The sequence below is a fragment of the Vipera ursinii genome, assembly GCF_947247035.1.
Source record: "Vipera ursinii genome assembly, chromosome: 3".
Taxonomy (NCBI): domain Eukaryota; kingdom Metazoa; phylum Chordata; class Lepidosauria; order Squamata; family Viperidae; genus Vipera; species Vipera ursinii.
This window is the reverse complement of record NC_139516.1, coordinates 197,092,544-197,114,488: the sequence shown is the minus strand read 5'-3', so window position 1 is coordinate 197,114,488 and position 21,945 is coordinate 197,092,544. Positions and strand designations below refer to the sequence as shown.

Genomic DNA, 21,945 nt, shown 5'->3' with positions numbered 1-21,945 from the left:
ATTGACCCAGAGTATTGTTTTTAGATATCCATAGGTAAAATTAATACAAAATATAGACACTTATGTCTTTAGCTTGATTTGATGAGTAGAAACAGGCTGTAAAAATTCTTGAGGCCAAAGACTTTTCAAGCCAAAGTAGTGAAACAGTGAACTCATTAAGCCTTATCATTAAGCCTTCTACAAAAATAGAAGAGTTTATCTATAGGTCAGGGTTGAATTATGGGGTCCTTGGTGCTTTCTGAGTTTGGTTGTTTACTTATAGATGGGTCATTACCCGAATAGGCAACATCATCAGTGCTGATGATGTTACAAAGTTACCCACTTGGGTAAGGATATCTCTGAGAGCAAACAATCAAGCTCAGAGAGCACCAAAATATAAAAATCTTGATTTTACATCCCATTGAAACATTTCATTATTCACAATCATTGCATAGATTCAAATCACAAGGCCTAGACTTCTGCATTAACGATCCCCTTTGATGTGTAAGAAGGGATATTGAGAGCCAGTGTGGGATAGTGATGGAGGCGTTGTACGTAGACTGGAAGAAACCAGAATCAAATCCACTTTGAGCTATGGAAACTCACTGGGTGACTGACCTAGTGTCCTAATCTTGGCTAGCTGAACCCACAGAATTGATGTCATAGGGAAAACTACAGGAAAACCAATACAGTGCATGTTGCCTGCAGCTTCTGGAGGGCAAGGAAGAGTCTAAATGAAACAAACAAATAAATGAGTACACTTGTTCCAGATATATTATGCTTTTTGTGCCATCTTATCCCGTTAGCATTTGAAACAAAAAAAAAAAGACTAGGTGGAAATGCATAGCTCTTTGTCTAGTAAGATCTGTGCCTTATGAATAAACAAATGAAGTCAAATTCTGCTCCCAGTTACGCTGACATAAATCCAAAAGTTTGCAATTGAATGCAACGGATCTACTACTTTATTAACATTTTGAGTTCTGCCCTAGGTGATTCTTTCTTTCTATTTCCCATAAATATGAAAGAAGACCCACCTTCTCTAGCTGTAATCCCACCGGAATCAGGGAGGCTTAGTTCTGAGTAAATAATTGTAGGCTTAAATAGCCAAGTTACCTAATGGCAATTTTAAAAGAATCATTTATTTTTGTCTGCTATTTCATTACTTCCTTAGCTGTTTCAGATTCCATAAAATTGGTTGTCAAGAGGGTTTGTTTACAAATTCCCACAGCACTTCCAGGCATAGCATCCAGACAGTTTGATTTGTATATACTTTAGTTGCAAATAGGGGGATTTTTTTCCCCTGATCACACCATCTTTTTTAAACAACTGAAGAAATATATCAGCTGCCAGTTTTCACCCCCAAATAAGATAAAAGGTTTGTCTCGGCCAATTAACTGTTTGGCTTCTTAGGCTGTGAAGGCTTTGGTACAAATCACAGTGCCTGCTAAACAATGGCTGGCATTTGTTTGCTTCAACTTGGCGCATTCTATAGGGCTAGGACTATATTTTCCACCATCCTTGGCGGCTACTTAGAGATGACAGTGATTGGACCCCAACACATACAGAACGCATCTCAATCAATTATGAGTTCCAACGAATGGATGACACCTGAATAGAATTCCCACATTCCATAAGACAATAAACCTGGGATTTTGGTAACAAGGGACAATAAATAGTGGAGATGGTCTTCATTCCACACTTGTCCTGTCCAACTAGTTTTCAATCTCTGTATCTCACCAGTCAGAAGCAAGGGTCAGGAGATTCAACAGCTTCTCATCCAACAAACACTTAAAAAGGAAGCATTCTAGCTGGTTAGGACTCCTGAAAGAAAGTTGTCACCAACAGAAATACTATAAAAGATACATAGCAATATTTTTTTTCCTTAGGGGAAAAGGACTACACACACACACACACACACGCATATAGATATATCAAAGAAAAGAAAATCCTACCAAACTAGTGTTAGTCACTTTAAAAGGCATCTGATTAAGAAGGCAACCTTGAATGTATTTATTAAGGCTAGGCAGGATGCCATCTATCAATTGTCATGAAAAAAAAATCATTTTTAAGATATCAAGGTGGTAGGTTGATGGAGGGTAGTATTTTGTTCTGAAACGTTTGTGACCATCTGGGGGAAAAGGGGATAAGAGGGGGAGGGTAGCTTCTGTTGTCGTGTTCTGATCCCATTTGTGATGCAGTGAGGCCGGCTTCTCTAATTCTGAAGTCTCTAAGTAAATTGTGCTCTCACATTCAATGACCCATTTTAGTTGCAAACAAAGAAGGCAACCTTGCAGGAAATTATTTTAAATTAAGACAAAAAAAATCTATTTTTGTTTAAATCCTATCCACCATTGCTAAACATAAAACATTCACCCTTCTGCTAAAGCTTTCCTTGACATTTTCCTCTTTCTTGTTTGAGTGCTTGGCTTTTGTCATCAATAGTAAGTTGGTCATGCAGATTAGTACATTCTAACATTCATGGCTTAATTCTAAATTTAAAACCCCTTGCCTGAGGAAATATGTTTTATGATTGGGTTTTTTAAAAAAAATGATGGTGAAATTACACAACTTGATCCAGATCACTTCTTGTTGAGAACAAGAATGCATTCTTTAAGACAAAAACTATCCTTTGTTTTTCTTCATGAAATGACTTTATACTATTTAATATAAAATAAACTGTTGCCCAAACCTCAAAAATAAAAGTTGTCCAGTCTGGACTGAAAATTAAAGCTCACATTGAATTTAATCACTGCCTAGAACTTCAAAGCTTAAATATACATAACCAAAATGTAACAAATATATACATGATTATTTAAGGTATAATCGAATACCTGTGGGTCTCACTGTTTCAAAACATTTGGGGGGGGGAAATAAGATACCCTTCTCCCCTCCAAGTCTTCTTTAAAAAGTTATTCTTCTGTAACAAATAACATCAAATATTATAATGAGAAAGAAAGAAAACGTATTCAGTTCCTCATTGCTAACATGGCATTTATGTCCCAAATGAGATTCCGCAATTGATCCATGATTTGCTTCAGCTGTTGATTCTTCTGCTTCAGTTTCTGTGAAAAGAAATGGGGGAAAAAAATAAAATAAACTGTCAACAGCGCTGCTTGTTTGGGCTACACACTGTGAATTTTAATTGAGGGAATGGCAGTATGCAGGACAGTAGAAAAGTCTATTGCTCAGTGCCAAATCAAGGTAGAAAGATTAATGGTTGATAGTCAATGTATGGAAGGAGAATGAATTAAGAAACAGTCAAAGAAGAGCATCTTTTCGCCTAACTTGATTTCCCAACTGTAGGCTGCAACTTCCACATCTCCTTTCTTAGAAAGGTATTTCCCTATTAGCAAGCTTATGTCAGTATAGGGAAGACACGTCAAGCTCGCAACATCACGTGACATCACGCGATGTATCGGAGCTTTTTCCCCACTGCCGGCAATGGGGTGGGCGCAGTTTCATCGTGACGTGTCCAGCCAGTGGGCTGGCAGTTTGACACCCCTGTTATAGGGGCTTCAGGAATAAGAAAATAAGCAACACGCATGCTCTGAACAGGTCCTGGAGTAAAAAGGCAATATGGGTAGGATATGAGAGGCAGTTTGGGGTTATGGTTAAGAAACCAGGAGACTGTGAGTTCTAGTCCTGCCTTAGGGATGAAGCCAGCTGGGTGACCTTGGACTAGTCACGCTCTCTTAACCCCAGAAAGCAGCCAGTGACAAGCCACTTCTGAAACCTTGCCAAGAAAAGTGTAGGGATTTTTCCAGGCAATTGCCAGGCACAATGGCACAAAAAAAGGGGGGAGAAGGATATGATACCCATACCCAGTTCAGAATAGAAAACCCTTTGCCATTCAAATCTTGCTGATACAACAAGCTTGCCTCACTACTATCCATGCAGGCTCAGAACTGTCATTCAACGATACATGGAAAGCAACAAATTCCACACCACTTATTTAGCCCTTAGCATGATACTTCACACCTTTCCATATTGTGGAATAAGTCGGGACCTGGGAGATTCTTTACTTACCTGTGAAAATTCCTTGCAAATTTTGGCCCTTCGTTTTCCAGGGAATATACAGATATATAAAGATACAGAATGATCTCTACTGCAGGAACTTGCTTTAAACACGGGAGTAAAACTTTGTATTATCCACACTGCCTCTTTTAAGGAGAAACTCACTAGAAGAGTCTACTTTATACTAGAATGACGCTTACATCTTGGAAGGATTAACAACTGGTAGATGGAGCCATGGGGAAAAAAAGCCCTACCAGCTCTTCAGATAACTTTGCCAATATTTATCAAACTTGATTTCCAGCTGAGACTAATCCTGTTGCATGAAAATGAATAATCAAACAGAATTCTATTAAGTTTTAAAGATCTACCAATAACTTGTTGGAACTAGAAATAGAAATCTAAGGCACCATTCTGCTCAGCAGGAATTTTAGTAACAAAAACAACTTAACTTGCCTTTTCCCAACATTTTAAGAGATGGTGACTAATGTATCTGAACCTAGCATGCATTTATATATTTATTTATTACTGTAAGTAGCTATGCCATATCTACTCAGAAATTAAAGTATACTGAGTTCAAGAGCATCTCAGGCCACAAGTCCTTGGATTTTACCCTCAATATTTAATGAACAAAGGACAAGTGAAGACAAAGCTTAAAAAACAAAACTAAAGGCAGCCACATTCCCAATTTAAAACCATCTGTTTAATACCACAAAACCGGACTGCCTTCACAAAGCATTGTACAAATAGGTTGTATTAATGACTGGCACAGAGATGAATTGAGTTACTACAAAGTTCTGTCAATTGTGGCATTGAAGCATTTTGATTTTTCCAAGGCCAAAAATTATAGCTTAGTTTGTGCTTTCTCTATGACTGAGAACTGAAGCATTTGCAATTTCGGTCTCACAGTGTGATGTCACTTAGATCTCTCTGCATAAAGAACCTAACACTCATTTTTCCTCCACCCAAATCCATTTTACATTCAGTCCCAAAGTAATAATGTTCAATTTGGTTTGGCTGCATAGCATTTTGCCTCCTAGGTTAGCAAGCTCAATCTGAATTTGCAGTTAAAGATAGGAGCCATGCCTTCTCAAGCATATTTTATCGGATAAATGTTCTTCCTGGGGTTCAGCTCTTTGGATTTTAGTGCTACACACTGTGTGGCTTTCCTTCTCAACTGCCCCATGGGGTTCTTTCCAGACTGCAACAGGAATGCCATACCATGCTGTGACTTTTAAACTAGATAGTGCTCAATGGATTTTGCTTTGTGTTGGTTGGCTTATTTCAGAAACTCTTGACATAGTTCAATACCTCCAAATATTGCAATGTATTCCATGTCTATATCAAGTTAACAGGGCTGCACTGAATCTTTCTAAACCCCATTCCATATTATAGATCAGTGCTTTTCAAAGTTACAGAATAACAGAGTTGGAAGGGACCTTTGGAAGTTCTTCTAGTCCAGGGCTTTTCAACCTTTTCACCAATTGTACCACTTTTAGGATATGGCAATATTCGAATACCACTTAGCAAGGTGTCGGAAACTTGATGACCAAAAAAAAGGAAAAAAGTGAAAAAGTACAGGTAGTCCTCGACTTACAACAATTCGCTTAGTGACTGTTCAAAGTTACAACGGCACTGAAGTGACTCATGACCATTTTTCACACTTATGACCATTGCAGCATCCCCAGGGTCATGTGATTTATATTTGGATGCTTGGCAACTGATTCATCTTTATCATGGTCACAGTGTCCCAGGGACATGTGATCCCCTTCTGCAACCTTTTGACAAGCCAAGTCAATGGAAGGGCTGCTGGTGGCCAAGTGCTAAGGTGGGACTTCCTTCAGACCCTCCCTCCCTTTCATTACAATCTCCCTCCCTCCTCTCTTCTTTCCTGTTTCCCTCCTTCCCTCTTTCTCATTCCCATCTCCTTCCTTCTGCAGAAAGAATTTGGGAACTCCCCCTCCATATTTTCCCCTCTTCCATATATTTATCAAACAAGGAAAAGCCTCCAGAGACAGAAAAGACAAGCTGCAGAGGGAACTAGCTTAAAAAGGCACATTCACCTTTAAGAATTAGCCATTGGCTAGAAAGGAAAGATGGGACACGGTGGCTCAGTGGGTTAAGACGCTGAGCTTGTCGATCAGATGGTCGGCAGTTTGGCAGGTTGAATCCCGAGTGCCGCATAACAGAGTGAGCGCCTGTTACTCGTCCCAGCTTCTGCCAACCTAGCAGTTCGAAAGCACGTAAAAATGCAAGTAGAAAAATAGGGACCACTACGGTGGGAAGGTAACAGTGTTCCGTGCGCCTTTGGCATCTAGTCATGCCGGCCACATGACCACGGAGACGTCCTCAGACAAACGCTGGCTCTTCGGCTTTGAATGGGAGATGAGCACCGGCCCCTAGAGTCGGAAACGACTAGCACGCATGTGCGGGGGAACCTTTACCTTTTAGAAAGGAAAGTTAAGGAGCCAGCAGCCAGCACTGCTGCTGGCTAAGGAAGCCTCCCCAAATGGCTCCATTCATAAGTAAACGAATGCTACAGGCAAAATCCATTCAGGACAAAAATACTGTACTTCAAAATCCCTTGCAGCAAAACTTACAGCTAACAATAGCAGAGCAATAGAATTAGAACCAGTAACCCCTCACTCCAAAATCCAACACGAGCCATCAGCCACAATAGAAATTGCCAAACACTCCTTAAGAACACAAAGCCCACATTACACAAAGCCCAGGATTTCAAAGTCACAAAATCACATAGGAATCCTTCCACTCTCCCAGTTGTTGTTCAGCTGATGCAGAACGAACCAAACCGAACTGAACTGAACCGAATAGAGCTGGAAGGGACCTTGGAGGCTTCTAGTCCAACCCCACCCCACCCCCCCGTTCAAGCAGGAGACCCCCCTCTCCTTTGTGGAAACTCCTCAAGTATTAGAACACTGCTATCACATCATCCCTAGTCTTTTTGTCTTGTTGTTGTTGTTGTTAGTTGCGAAGTCATGTCCGACCCATCACGACCCTATGGACAATGTTCCTCCAGGCTTTCCTGTCCTCTACCATCTTCTGGAGTACATTTAAGCTCACGCCTACTGCTTCAGTGACTCCATCCAGCCACCTCATTCTCTGTCGTCCCCTTCTTCTATTGCCCTCAATCTTTCCCAGCATTAGGCTCTTCTCCAGTGAGTCCTTCCTTCTCATTAGGTGGCCAAAGTATTTGAGTTTTAGCTTCAGGATCTGGCCTTCTAAAGAGCAGTCAGGGTTGATCTCCTCTAGGACTGACCGGTTTGATCACCTTGCAGTCCTTTTTGTCTAGACTAAAGGTAAAGGTTCCCCCGCACATGCGTGCTAGTCGTTTCCGACTCTAGGGGCCAGTGCTCATCTCCGTTTCAAAGCCGAAGAGCCAGCGCTTGTCCGAGGACTTCTCCGTGGTCATGTGGCCGGCATGACTAGACGCCAAAGGCGCACAGAACGCTGTTACCTTCCCACCGTAGTGGTCCCTATTTTTCTACTTGCATTTTTACGTGCTTTCGAACTGCTAGGTTGGCAGAAGCTGGGACGAGTAACAGGTGCTCACTCTGCTACGCGGCAGTCGGGATTCGACCCGCCAAACTGCCGAACTTCTGATCGACAAGCTCAGTGTCCTAACCCACTGAGCCACCGCGTCCCTGATTTTGTCTAGACTAGCTATACCCAATTCTTCCAACCATTCTTCGTATGTTTTAGTCTCAACATCTGAAGTCTCAACATCTTTTTTATAATGTGGTGACCAAAACTGGATCCAGTATTCTAGATGAGGTTTTACTAAGGTTTTGTATGAATTTCTTTCATATCTGGTGAAAAGTCCATTTCCAACTGCTAAACTTAATTACTTTTCAGCTGCTGTAGCGGTAATAAAACCTCTGCAATAAAGTTACAATGAGAAACATACTTTATTTTTACAGCAAAGGAAAAAAATAATAATTGCCTACTATGGCTGGTGGAAAATAAATTCAAATTATCCAGACTTTTTCTTTCGTATTTTAGAAGTTCTCTAAAGAATGAAATCCTATGAAGTTTACCAGCTCTTCTTTTTCCAGCCATTTGTCACAGGGACAGGTGTCTGGAGAGAAGCTTTTTAAACATGTCAAATGTTAATAACAAGTAAAACTTGAAAAAAAAATCAAGAAGACAATGAAGTAATCTAGAAAACGTTAACAAACAGCCCCAGTAAGAGAATGATTTCAGAACTTCAAATGGAGAAGAAAGAAATGTTTCTATATAAACTAATTTTATAGCATTGATTTATATGTCTTTTTTTTCTGGTAGAGGCAAGGAAACCTTTGTCTCTGCTGCTAGGTTTAGGAAGATACACACTGAAAACCTGTAAACAGTATTTGGCTACATAGATCCACTCATTTTATTATAGTTGGTGTAATGCCAGCCTTGTTAACCCCTCCTTCACAAAAAGCGCACTTCTGTGATTTACTAGCACAATCAGTCTTCACTAAAGTGATCGACTGCATAACTATCCTTGCCCCATTACATCAGCCCATTCCACTGAAATTAAAGGTCCAGGAAGAATACCTCCTCTGCCATTGCCTTCAGCCTTTGGGACATCCCACCCACCCCCAAGGTGAGGTAGTTCCCCACTCTCCTGCCCTTTCAGAATTGTCTGAAGAACAGGATCTGCTGTCTTTCTTGGGGTTCAACACGGGAGCTTTGAAGACTCTCCCCCTCACCTTTTAACTTTGAATTATAACGATCTTCGCCTCCTAATAAAATTTGATACGTTTTTTTTTAAAAAAATGTTGTTATATATTACTTGCATACTGCCTCTGCGTGCGTGTTTCTCTGCGAAGAAGAGAGGGCAGTTTCCAAAATAAATAACAAAACAAATATACTTTAATAAACAAACAAACAGATAAGCAATCAAGCAGCACAAAGCAGTTATTAAGGTCAAGCCGCTAGCACCAGATACAACAGGAACCATCCACCTTGGGTTCCTCTTGTTTCAACCAGCAGGCCTTTAAAAGGACCCAAGGATTTGGATTCAGAAAGAGAGGGAGGGATTGATATTGGGTTTCAATGCCCATTGAAACCCCCTCTTGCTGTGACCTGTATTTTTTTTTAAGCATTCATTTCCACTGATCAAATGTATGATCTCTCAGCTCCAATTTCTAATCTTGCTAGTTGATAAACATCCCATTAAATGTTCTCTCACTTTAAAGAGTGTTAGCAGTGCAAGGCATTTTTAGAAGGGTATAGGCTCTCGGAGAAGGCACTGACTTTATATATAATGGGAGGGCTTAGTAGCTTCAGTAATTTCTTGAGAGCAAGGCAGATTTAAACCTGAGGTTATCACTGACAATAAGGTAAAAGGAGGGGAATAATTCACAGAAGGGAGAGGAGAAGGACTTTGCAGGGATGAAAGAAATCAACCCACCTAGAAACTTCAAAATCAAACCTGGAAGAAGGCAACTGCAACTCACATAACTATGGTCGCAGACAAAGAAGTACCGACTATGGGCATGGCTGAAATATCTAAACAAGCAGGTGATGAGAGCTGAAAAGACTTCTCTAATCACCAGAGAAGAATGCTGAATTTTTTCACAAGTAGATTTGGAGATAATATTGCCAACTTTAATAGCTACCAGCAGTGATTATGCCAGAGGAGTTTTACATCTCAAAAGGATAGAGAACAGGGAATGTAGAAAGACCGAAGCAAGGATAACTTGTAATAGTTAAAGCAGGGTACATTGGATGTTTTTAGAAATAAGTGTAGGTCAGAGAAGTGGAAGTCTTTTAAATTAGGTGGTTGTATAATATACTGCGTAAAGCATAAGGCCATTGCCAATAGAGTGACGTTCCAAAGGGCTTTAGTAACTTGACGGTGCAAGTAATCCTGAGTTGATGTCAGAAAGGTATTTCAGAGAGTAGAAGTTGCAAGGTGTCTGCAATCTTTTGAAACAGATGCATCTTTTCCTGGAATTTCAGAACAGCTATGGCAGCCAGCCATGAATCCCAGGAAAAGACCCAATTGCTTTAGAGAACTGCTAATGTTTGAACTCTTCTGAACTACAAAGCACCTTTGGGGAATAAACTCTGAAAAGCCATAATAGCTAAATATGTGCTTGGTTACAATCCAGTCGCATTGCACTCATGTCAGAAGTACCAAGAGGATTAGCCGGTGGCATCACCATTGCCCAGGGGATGCCTAGTTGGGGGCTCCTTTCATCTCCCCATCAGGAGCTAGAGCAAAGGACGAGAGCTCACCCTGCCCCAAGGCAGAACTTGGGTCTCGAATGCAGCTTGCTGCTTGTCAAACCAGCATCCTAACCACCCAAGTGGCCATGTTCCTTACATTCCAATAGGACAAGATCTATTAGAATTAGTGAACATCACTGTTAGAAAGAATATGGACTCGCTGCAGATGTAACTGTAGAAGACTGAAAAATTCTATGAAAAGGCAGCCACAGAAGCACTCGACCGAGTTGTACCCATGCGGCCCCTGACCCGTTGCAGATCCCAGTGGGCTCCATGGTTTTCTACGGAGCTCCGGGAGATGAAACGGCAGAGACGGGGCCTAGAGAGCTGTTGGAGATCCAGCCGATCCGAATCAGACCGATTGAGACTAAGGTCCTTTACGAGGTCTTATCTCGCGGCGCTAAGGAGGGCAAGGTCTAATTACTTTGCTGCCCTTATCGCGTCCGCAGATAATCGCCCGACCGCCCTGTTTAGGGTGACCCGCTCCCTCCTTAATCTAGAGGTGAAGGAGGATCCCTTGCAGGGTCGTGCTGAGGAATTTAGCCAACATCTGCTGGACAAAATCGCTCGAATCCGGACCAGTCTGGATTCCAACTGGGCAGAGTCTGACGATGAGAACATGGACAGTCTTGTTGATGTTATCTGGGAAGAGTTCGATCCTGTGACTCTGGACGAGGTAGAAAGGATCATGAGGAAGCTAAGCTCCACTACATCCTTATTGGACCCGTGCCCCTCCTGGCTGGTTTATTCGGCTCGGGATGGGACACGAGGCTGGATCCATGCAGTGGTAACTGCTTCATTGAAAGAGGGCAGTTTCCCCGCAGCCTTGAAAGAAGCGGTGGTGAGACCCCTCCTCAAAAAGCCTTCCCTGGACCCAGCTGTTTTAAACAACTTTCGCCCAGTCTCCAACCTTCGCTTTCTTGCGAAGGTTGTTGAGAGCGTAGTGGCGCATCAGCTTCCTCTGTTCCTAGAAGATACTGATTATCTAGACCCGTACCAATCGGGTTTCAGGCCCGGACACAGCACAGAGACAGCATTGGTCGCTCTGATGAATGATCTCTGGCGGGCTCGGGACAGGGGTCATTCCTCTGTCCTCGTCCTATTAGACCTCTCTGCGGCTTTTGATACCATCGACCATGGTATCTTACTTCGGCGTCTCAGGAGATTGGGAGTGGGAGGCAATGTTCTTCAGTGGTTCTCCTCCTACCTTCTGGAACGTTCACAGTGGGTGTTGGTGGGTGACCAGAGATCGACCCCGAGGCCTCTCATTTATGGAGTTCCTCAGGGGTCGGTCCTCTCACCCCTCCTGTTTAACATCTATATGAAGCCGCTAGGTGAGATCATCCGTGGTTTTGGAGTGGGTTATCATCAGTATGCTGATGACACCCAGCTTTTCATCTCGACCCCAAACCACATCAGTGATGCCCTCGACGTGATGTCCCGTTGCCTGGAAGCGGTCCGGGAATGGATGGGGAGGAACAGGCTACAACTCAACCCGGACAAGACTGAATGGCTGTACATACCGGCATGTCAGGATATTCAGAGTACTCCATCCCTTAATATTGGGGGCGAGTTACTGCCCCCCGTAGATAGGGCTCGCAACCTGGGTGTCCTCCTAGATTCACAGCTCTCCTTAGAAGATCACATAGGAGCTGTGACTAGGGGGGCTTTCATTCAGGTTCGTCTGGTGTGCCAGCTACGACCCTATCTGGACCTGGATGCCTTACGTACAGTCACCCATGCACTTGTGACCTCTCGTCTTGACTACTGCAACGCTCTTTACATGGGGCTGCCCTTGAGAATCACTCGGAAGCTTCAGCTGGTACAGAGTGCAGCTGCACGGACGCTTTTGGGGGCTCCCCAATACTCCCATATTACACCTCTGCTTCGTGAGCTGCACTGGCTTCCAGTTGCCTTCCGGGTGAAATTCAAGGTGCTAGTGATGACATACAAAGCCCTACATGGCATGGGTCCGGATTACCTACGGGAGCACCTACTGCCAGCGTCAACACCCCTCTGTCCTGTGCGCTCCCACAGAGAGGGCCTCCTCAGGGTGCCACCGGTTAGAGAATGCCGGCTGGTGACCCCCAGGGGGAGAGCATTCTCGGTGGGTGCGCCAATCCTCTGGAACCGCTTACCAGCCGAAATCCCGATGGCCCCCGACCTTCGCACCTTTCGGAGAGATTTAAAAACCTATCTATTCCAGCAAGCCGGCCTGGCCTGATAGATTTGGGGTTTTATTTGTAGATCTGGGGTTTTATTTGTTTTATTGTTGGTTTATTGTATACTTACTTTGCTCTGTACACCGCCCTGAGTCCTCCGGGAGAAGGGCGGTATATAAAACGAATAAATAAATAAATTTTTATTTATTTATTCGGTTTATATACCGCCCTATTCCCAAAGGACTCAGGGTGGTTTACAAGGCAAAATTTAAAAACAATCCAATATAAAATTAAAATAAATTAAAATAAATTAAATTAAGTCTAGCCACAAAAATTAAATCACAATTTAAAAACATTAAACCCCTCAGTCCAGACCAGATTTTAAGAGATGTTCAATGCAAGAAAAGATCTTGTAATGCAATAGGCAACTGGAATACAATTTTTGCCAAAATAGAAGCATGGGAAACCAAATGCAGATTAGAGTTAAGATTACTTGGTTTGCATATAAAATGCTTATAAAGTTTAAGGCCATCTGTAAGTCTGTGGGGAGAGAAATGTGGGGGGTTAAAAAAAAATAAAAAAGTAAACGTACCAGCAAGATTTGATTTGCAGGGCATACTTCTCCAGAATATAAAATCAAAGTAGAGGACAGATTCAGGATGCTTAATTTACGTGAAAAAAGAGAGCTACCGAAGAGATAAGAGACACTGTGAAGCAGAAAATTTCAAAGGGGAAAATATCCAAGTTGTTTTTAGAACAAGTGATCTTAGTCGAGAAAAAAAAAAGGATGATGAAAATCTTGAGAAACAAGAAGGGATATATGACGATTGAGTATGGACACAAACAAGAAAAGACAAGGAAACTAATGAAGGAAGCTAACAAATAAAACAAGAAAGGGAAAATAGGACAATTTTTAGATGAAAGTAATGAAGATTAACCACAGAAGAGACTTAATGGGGCCAAATAAAGCTAAAGAAAGATGGAAAGACTGTAGGAAGATCTTTTTAACAATGGAAATATAGAACAAAAACATGGCAGAGAATGAATATATATAGAAACAGCTCTGATATAGAATTAACTGGGAAAGCAACTTGTGCATATGAGCTGCTTGAAGTTGCAGCGGAGACAGTGAAAGTGCTATCAGCTCTATTCCCAACAAATATGAAACAAAAATGTGTAGCCTAGATTAGAAAATATTAATACACATACCTATATCCAAGAATGGAAATGAAATGAAAGGCATGAAAATTTACATTATATGAAAATGTGTAATGAACAGGATAACGAATGTGAGAAAGACCTTTACCTTCCTATTGTTACCTACAGCCAAGCCTTTCTTTGAACCATATCAGAATATGTAATACATCTTAATATATTAAAGTACAGGCAAATCACAAAAATGATAAATGAGTGGCATGAAATCACAACATCAACCTGCCATTTTGTACCTACCGTATTTTCCGGCGTATAAGATGACTTTTTAACCCATGAAAATCATCTCAAAAGTTGGGGGGTCGTCTTATACGCCCAGTCGTCTTATACGCCGGAAAATAGTACATAAATCAATCGAGCGCCCCCGTTCTTGCAAAGCAACTTCAAGCCTCCTTAGTCCAGTCCCCCCTCCAACGTGACTCTCCCTTCCCACCCCCAAGAGCCTCTCAGCCCCTTCCCCTCCCCCTTGCAAACGCCAGACCCCGGAAGCTCTTGCGTCTATTCCAAAGGGTGGGTGGAAGGAAAAGCCCCTTTCGGCCCCGGCTTGACTGCAAGTCAGCGAGCCCGGGAAGGCACGCCCTCCCCTCTCACTGTGGCTGGCATCTGGCGGGAGCCGGCAGGGCAGTCCTGCGCACACGCGCGCTCCCCGGCTCCTAAGGAGTCCTCAGGGAGCCGTGGCAGGCACCTCACGCCCTTCGGAATCGAGGCGGCAACGGCGGAGCCATCCGGCGTCGGGCGGAAACCGGCAGGGCTTTGCATCATCTGCATCAGACGGGTCTGAATCGGGCTTGTGTCGGACAGTTGGCAACTGGCATGTAAGTATTTTCCAGCGTATAAGACGAAAAATCTTGAAAATCTTCTCAAAAGTCGGGGGTCATCTTATATGCCCAGTCGTCTTATACGCCGGAAAATACGGTACTTTCTGACAGTGGATGCAAGCATGTAAGTTAGACACACCTTTCACATTAGCTCTAGGTATCTGCCTTTGCATTATATAAAGAACAATCAGGTCTTGATAGCAGAATATCTGCTTATAATGATTCTTCAAAACACTCGATTAGGAAGAATCCACTGTAAGAATTGGAGTGATTCACAATTGGAAAAAAAAAGTGGGACGCGGTGGCTCAGTGGGTTAGGACGCTGAGCTTGTCGTTCAGAAGGTCGGCAGTTTGGTGGGTCGAATCCTGAGTGCCGCGTAACAGAGTGAGCACCTGTTACTCGTCCCAACTTCTGCCCACCTAGCAGTTCGAAAGCACGTAAAAATGCAAGTAGAAAAATAGGGACCACTACGGTGGGAAGGTAACAGCGTTCCGTGCGTCTTTGGCGTCTAGTCATGCCAGCCACATGACCACGGAAGACGTCCTCGGACAAGCGCTGGCTCTTCAGCTTTGAAACGGAGACGAGCACCAGCCCCTAGAGTCGGAAACGACTAGCACACATGTGCGGGGGAACATTTACCTTTACCTTTTTACAATTGGAAATGAATGAAACAAACTAGATCACAAAACTGTCCTTAAAAATCTTAACTGCTGGAGATAGTTCAATATGACAATCACTTATCCATGTAGTTATCACCGAGCCAGACTTTGATGACACTGAACTAAAAATTGTATGTAGACCCACAAGAAATAGTCTGTAGGAAATTCATGTATAAATTTATAAGACCTAATTTGTATGAAATAGTTAACAGGTGTTCAAAATATCAGAAGTATTCTGGTATCAGATCAACCATGTTTCAAATTCAGGACCATTCTGAGCTTAGAACACAGTACACTGTTGGGTCACTTCAAGATTGGATCAGCTCATTCAAACTCAAGATACTCTGAAATCTCAATACTTTTGCATACAGTAGGTATGTAAAAAGTTAGTTAAAATCCAGGGCCCGTGCAGTTAGGAAATAAGACAGGTGAACAACAGTGTGAAAGATCCTGCGTATGTACATAGGGTACCATGGTATCCACCATCATTGCTACTTTGTCATCAACTGACTATACAAAACAGGGGCCTTCAAACTTGGCCCTTTTATGACTTGTGGACTTCGCTGGCTGAGGAATTCTGGGAGTTGAAGTCCACAAGTCACAAAAGGGCCATGTTTGAAGACCCCTGATCCAAAGGCAAAGACCAGGCCACTGACAAGATCATACTGTGTTAAACCCATTTTTACAGAATGGAAGATCGCCTCTACAACTTGGCCTTGGTTCTCTAAAATGTGAACGAAGAGAAGGCAAAATAATTCCTAGGAGTTGCAGCAAAAAGCAAGCAGCGTAATATAAGAGCCGGCTTAAGCACAAGTACATATACATATTAAATGTAAAGCCATAGATTGGAATTCCAGAAATATCATATAAGTAAGAGGGAAATGCATCCAGAATGTAATTTGTATTAAAAAAAACCCAGCTCCCCTGAATCTGGCTCTTTAATTTAAATAGTAAGTCCTTTCGGCAAAAGAAACTGACACATTTTAAATTATTCAGATGGCAAGAATATCTCAGTGGCTCCCAGATTTCTTTTCAGATTATAAATGGGGTGTGGAGAGGGAAGAGATTTGCTCATGAATATTTGGTGCTGCAAAGTAAGCTTCCTTTTTTCAAGGAAACAAAAACAAGAGCCTACTCATCAGTAATAAATCATGAAAGTGCCAGCACAAGTGCATAATGTTCTCAGAATCAAGGTGACCTGTCCTAGGCCATTGAAAAAGAATAAGGAAAGGGAATGAGGAGAAAGGATAGTCTTGTACAGAAAAAACTGATGTGTGAAAACGTAATTTGCCATGATTATGCAACTAATTGTGCAGCTTTTCCCAGGTTTGCACCTTCCAAATGTCCTGGGCTTCAACTTACATCACTCTTGACCAACTCTGCCAACAAGCTGGCTGAGATTTGATGGGAATTCAGATCCAACCATCTATATGCCACAGGTTGAGAAAGCTGGTCTAAGGTGACCTGGTTTGAAATGTAGCACAAGTACTAAAAAGCTGGTAAAATGTCAGCTTCAGACAGCATAGGTTACAGTAAAAGGCAACCTTGACTTCCAGCCAATTTAATTCACTTCAATATATGTCCGCATCATTGACAGGGAAGTGCAAATTAAATATTGATTCAGAAATGGTACACACGGTTCATACTGCCTACTTTTGCTGGTCCTCCACAGAAGGCAATGAATAGAGGGAGCCTTGGTGCCCTTCAAAGAATCAAATATTGACCCAGAAAAGTTTCTATTCAGTTTGTGTCTGAGGTGAGTCTTAGTTCAAGCGAAGCTCAAGTTAGCAACCCCAGTTAAAAGATTGCTACACAGCTAATACTAAGGAAGAAATGAAATTCTGCATGAGGAGAAAATAAAAGCAGCTTTCGAAGGCACATTCCATTCCATTTTTAATTATCATTCAGGAATCAAGGAAAATGTTCTACCTTTTCAACACCTCAATCCAAGTGAGCAAGTTGTAGGTGAACTGAAAAAAAGATGTTCATTATGTCTAGTGACACATCCCTTATGTATTGTAATTCAAAGGTTCAAAAACCATTTTTTGAAGAATGTTTCAAGGCAATCAGGGAAAGCTACCTGATTTCATTAATTGTTCCCCAAAATTTTCCTGTTATAACTTGAGAAGAATGTCAGATTTAGACTGGACTGATAGAAATGGGACCATGGCATCTTTTTCAGGTAATTCATTACTAGAACTGTTAAGGTCCCATAGCATCTTCTTTTGTTCAACATGATCCATGACCTATTTATTACTTGCTATTTGTATGTACACTGTGAGCTTATGCAATGGAGACAAATTCCTGCTTGGCCAATAAAGAATTCTATTCTATTCTATTCTATTCTATTCTATTCTATTCTATTCTATTCTATTCTATTCTATTCTATTCTATTCTATTCTATTCTATTCTATTCTATATTCTATTCTATTCTATTCTATTTTCTATTCTATTCTATTCTATTCTATTCTATTCTATTCTATTCTATTCTATTCTATTCTACCCTACCCTACCCTACCCTACCCTGCTCTATTCTATTCTATTCTATAACTGACATTATCCATTGGTCCATCAATATCAAGATACTGCTGATATCCAATTGTGAATTACCACCCTGGGTTACTCTGGAAATGTGTGAAGTCTTTTCTCAGCACCTGGAGACTGTTGGGGTCTGGATAGGAGTAAACAAGCTGAAGTTAGGCCCAGGCACTCTTGGTCTTATCTCTGGAAAGGACAGCACTGTCTCTGAGAAAGTCTACAGGGTTCATTCTGACCTCAAGATTAATGTTGGATAACCACATGAAAGCTATATAACCAGGATATTTCCCTACCTGGAATGAGAGAATTTGCAGTGGTAACTGACGCAGTCAATACAAATAGGACTGCCTTAAAGATCACTCACAAATGGTGCCTGATGCAAAATGAAGCAACCTGCTTGAGACTAGCAGTAGAACACATTATATCTGTGTTTTGGTCCTACCTAAGTTATCAGTACATTTCCAAGAATAATTTAAAATGCTGGTTTTCTCCATGAAACCCTCTACAGCAGACATGTCAAACACAAGGCCCGGGGGCCAGATCCGGCCCGCGAAGTGGTTTCATGCGGCCCGCGAAGCCATCCTGGAAACAGTGAGGGAACGGCCCCCACTGCCTTGGCCCTGGCCCAGAGACCCTCCTTCTGCCAGAGACCCTCAGATCTGTCCCACTCCTGCCCAGGCATCCATAGGCACCCTTGATGCGAATGATATAGAGCTGGCCACGCCCACCCAGTAGGCCATACGTACTCTAGCCATGCCCACTCAGTAGGCCACGCCCACCCAGGCCATACGTACCCAGCCCCGAGGGCAACCGCAATGCTGATGCGGCCCTCAATGAAATTGAGTTTTGACACCCCTGCTCTACAGATAGTCTTTACTTAAATACCACAATTGGGATTGGCAACTTCATTGCTAAGACATTAAGCAAGACATCATGTGATTGTGATAAAACCAGGGGTCTTCAAACAAAATTCCTCTTCCTGCTGGCTGAGGAATTCTGGGAGTTGGAAGTCCACAAGTCTTAAAGCAGCCAAGTTTGGAGACCCCTGTGATAGACTTACACCCGCGCTTCCACTGCAGTCATTAAGCAAATCACCCGCAGTTGTTAAGCAAAACATCACGTGACCATGACTTGCAATGTCACTCTGTTATTCTATGTTCTAAGTCACGGGTGTCAAACTGGCTGCGTCATGTGACGTGCCGCGACTCTTTTTGCATTGTTGGCAATGGGGCGGGCGCGGCTTTGGAATGATGAAACCGGCCGGCAGTTTGACACCCCTGTTGTAAGCGGAGGACTTTCTGAAGGAGCCGGATGGTAGAACGCTGCTCTGAGCACCTGAGAAGTCTCTTCTTTCACTTTTGTTTTATACAGGAAAATATTACAAAGAATGGCATTGTGTAACACAAGCTGCTTTAGGCTTGATGACACAGGCCTGTGAGTGTCTATTCAGTTTTAAGTTCTACTAAGCTCAGTGCACCTTACTTCCAGGCGACTGAGCATAGGACTGCAAATGAAGCTGAAGCCAAAGCAACAGAGCACATATAAGCTCCAAAGTTTCTTGCTCATTTATGCGTTTTGCATGTGGTACCGGTCTGGCTAAATTTATTTCAAGCAGGGTTGCTCTGTAGAAACTAATAAATATTTATCCCAGGCTATTATTCTGAAAAAGTGCCCTTCCAAAATGTTTTTTTTAAAAAAAACAAAAAACCAGGAGAATACAATACGATTTTTTTTTGAAGGGCAAAAAATAGCTGGTGGTAAGGTTTCAAGGCAAAAAATCATAATGCAGTGATACCAGTGTACTTTTTAAAGAAGTGATTAAATTATATCATAAACATTTATGAAAATCCTCATACGAGAATGCTCCAAGGAGGATGATAAACAAATCAGCATTTGTGGACAACAAGGAAAGAAATATATAAACTCCCCAAAAGAGATTGTAAAATATATTAACAGTTAAAGACAGCAAAGCGCTCACATAAATTTATATTACAGTAAAATCCTATGTAATGTTATACTATTAGTTTAGTCTAATGGTTTGCTTTTCCAAATTCACACTGCTTTGGGGTTTTTTTTTTCTTTTTTAAAATGTCTAGGCACTCTATATTGAAATCCAGTGCTTCCTTACATCTTTTTTCTCACTAATTGGCAATGACAGAAACTGAAATGTCAAACTGATTCTTTTGAAAGCAATTTTTCACCTTTCCAAGATATTTTAATGACTGAAATATTTTTTTTTAAAAAAGACAGGGATTTTATAGCTTGATTGTGGCAAAAAAAAATCTGCAGTCAAAAGATTACTAAATAAAATGCATGAATTATACCTTTGTGCTGGAAGAAAGGAAACAATGAACAACAACAAAATTCAGACAGCCTAAGATGTATTCAGGCATTAAATTTCCTCAGGGTTAGAATTGCATGAGTATAGAATAGGGATGTGGCTTTGGGCTTCATTGACTATGCTATACCTGGGTTGCCCGGCTGATTATTCTCCATAAATTTGTAGGTTTCCAATGCAATTTAGAATTCAACCCCATCAGGGTTCTTAATCATGAAGGGTGTCTATCTATATTACTACATGGAAGGCCAAATGGTAAAAAAAAACGAAGCTAAGGCAGAACCAGCCAATGCAGTCACATTTTATTCTATGCATTTCTAATCAAACTTGTATTAGGCTGTAGTCTGGCATTTCCATATGAACACTCAAATTAGTTTTTCACAGGGATGTTACAAATAAGACTGCTGGAGTTCAGAGCCTTTTAGACTCCCTACTTACAGTTCATTTTTCTATATGTATGCTTACCCAGAGCATTGAATGATAATATTTAAGGCATTGGAGATAAATGACACAGTTAATCTGTTCCTTTTTCTCTGCAAGTAAATGAATGTTTTGTGCTATTCCATGTTAACCATAAGGGACACGGTGGCTCAGTGGGTTAGGACGCTGAGCTTGTCGATCAGAAGGTCGGCAGTTTGGCGGGTCGAATCCCGAGTGCCGTGTAACAGAGTGAGCGCCTGTTACTTGTCCCAGCTTCTGCCAACCTAGCAGTTCGAAAGCACGTAAAAATGCAAGTACAAAAATAGGGACTACGGTGGGAAGGTAACAGCGTTCCGTGCGCCTTTGGCGTCTAGTCATGCCAGCCACATGACCACGGAGACGTCTTCGGACAAGCGCTGGCTCTTCGGCTTTGAAACGGAGATGAGCACCGGCCCCTAGAGTTGGAAACGGACTAGCACGCATGTGCGGGGGAACCTTTACCTTTACTTTACCTATGTTAACCATACTGGATTATGGCTGACAAAATCACATAAAAGAATCCCTCTCTTTGCTCTATCCCAGTATTTTTTAAACTTGGCCACTTTAGGATGCTGTCTGGGCGTTCTGGGAACTGAATCCTACACATCTTAAAGTTGCCAAGATTGAAAAACACTGCTTTGCCCTAATGGATTGCAGCCCAACTCCTCTGGATCCTCATTTCCTACTTTTCATTCAATAATTTTTGTATCGTAAGATCTTACATCATCTTATTTGTGCATTTATCTTTCACAGACAAATAGCTAAAAGACATCACACTTCAGGTACCTTAATCATAAATGCTAATTTGATAGCTGCATTAACTTGGAAGTTAATTTGCAACTGTAGATTTTAACACCAAAGCTGAAAATTTGATTCCATCTTTAGCATAAAGAACTTGTTTCCCCCTCTCTCCTGCCATGAAGAAATTATGACAAAGACTCACACAATCCCCCTCCGTGCATATCACTTTGCTGAAAATAGTTAATGGAGTTTTTAATTCCTATCATGTTTACTTTATCCTGACCATTCAGCAACTGTGCATCTAACTCCAAAGGTCTCTGAAATCAAAGCCTTATCCAGAGATGGACAAGAAGAAGAGGGAGAACAGGGCTCCTATTTTATTCTGTCTGACCTTATATTGTCCTTGCTCTTTGAAACTCTTCTTACTTCTATTATAGGTTCAGGATGCCACTGGACAAACTTGCGAAAAAGATTGTTCCCTGTAAGCCTAACATTTGTGTATGCTTATATCTACAAACTTTGTTCTGCGAGAGTTAAACCAAGAAAAACTCTGCCCATTGCAACAATTAATTTTAGGCCTACATAGGTTAAACTGAAGGGACACGGTGGCTCAGTGGGTTAGGATGCTGAGCTTGTCGATCAGAAGGTCGGCAGTTTGGCGGGTTGAATCCCGAGTGCTGCGTAACAGAGTAAGCGACTGTTACTCGTCCCAGCTTCTGCCAACCTAGCAGTTCGAAAGCATGTAAAAATGCAAGTAGAAAAATAGGGACCACTTCGGTGGGAAGGT

General features: G+C 41.9%; 1 protein-coding gene across 1 annotated transcript in view; it reads right to left on the bottom strand.

The window, feature by feature from the left end:
* Nucleotides 1–2,134: 2,134 nt before the first annotated feature.
* The window catches only part of MED30 (mediator complex subunit 30), a 28,128-nt gene continuing 8,317 nt past the window's right edge, over nt 2,135–21,945 (bottom strand). The window contains exon 5 of the mRNA XM_083359835.1: nt 2,135–3,041. Coding sequence (XP_083215961.1) covers nt 2,946–3,041 — 96 coding nt within the window. The 3' untranslated portion in view covers nt 2,135–2,945. The remainder of the gene's footprint in view (nt 3,042–21,945) is intronic.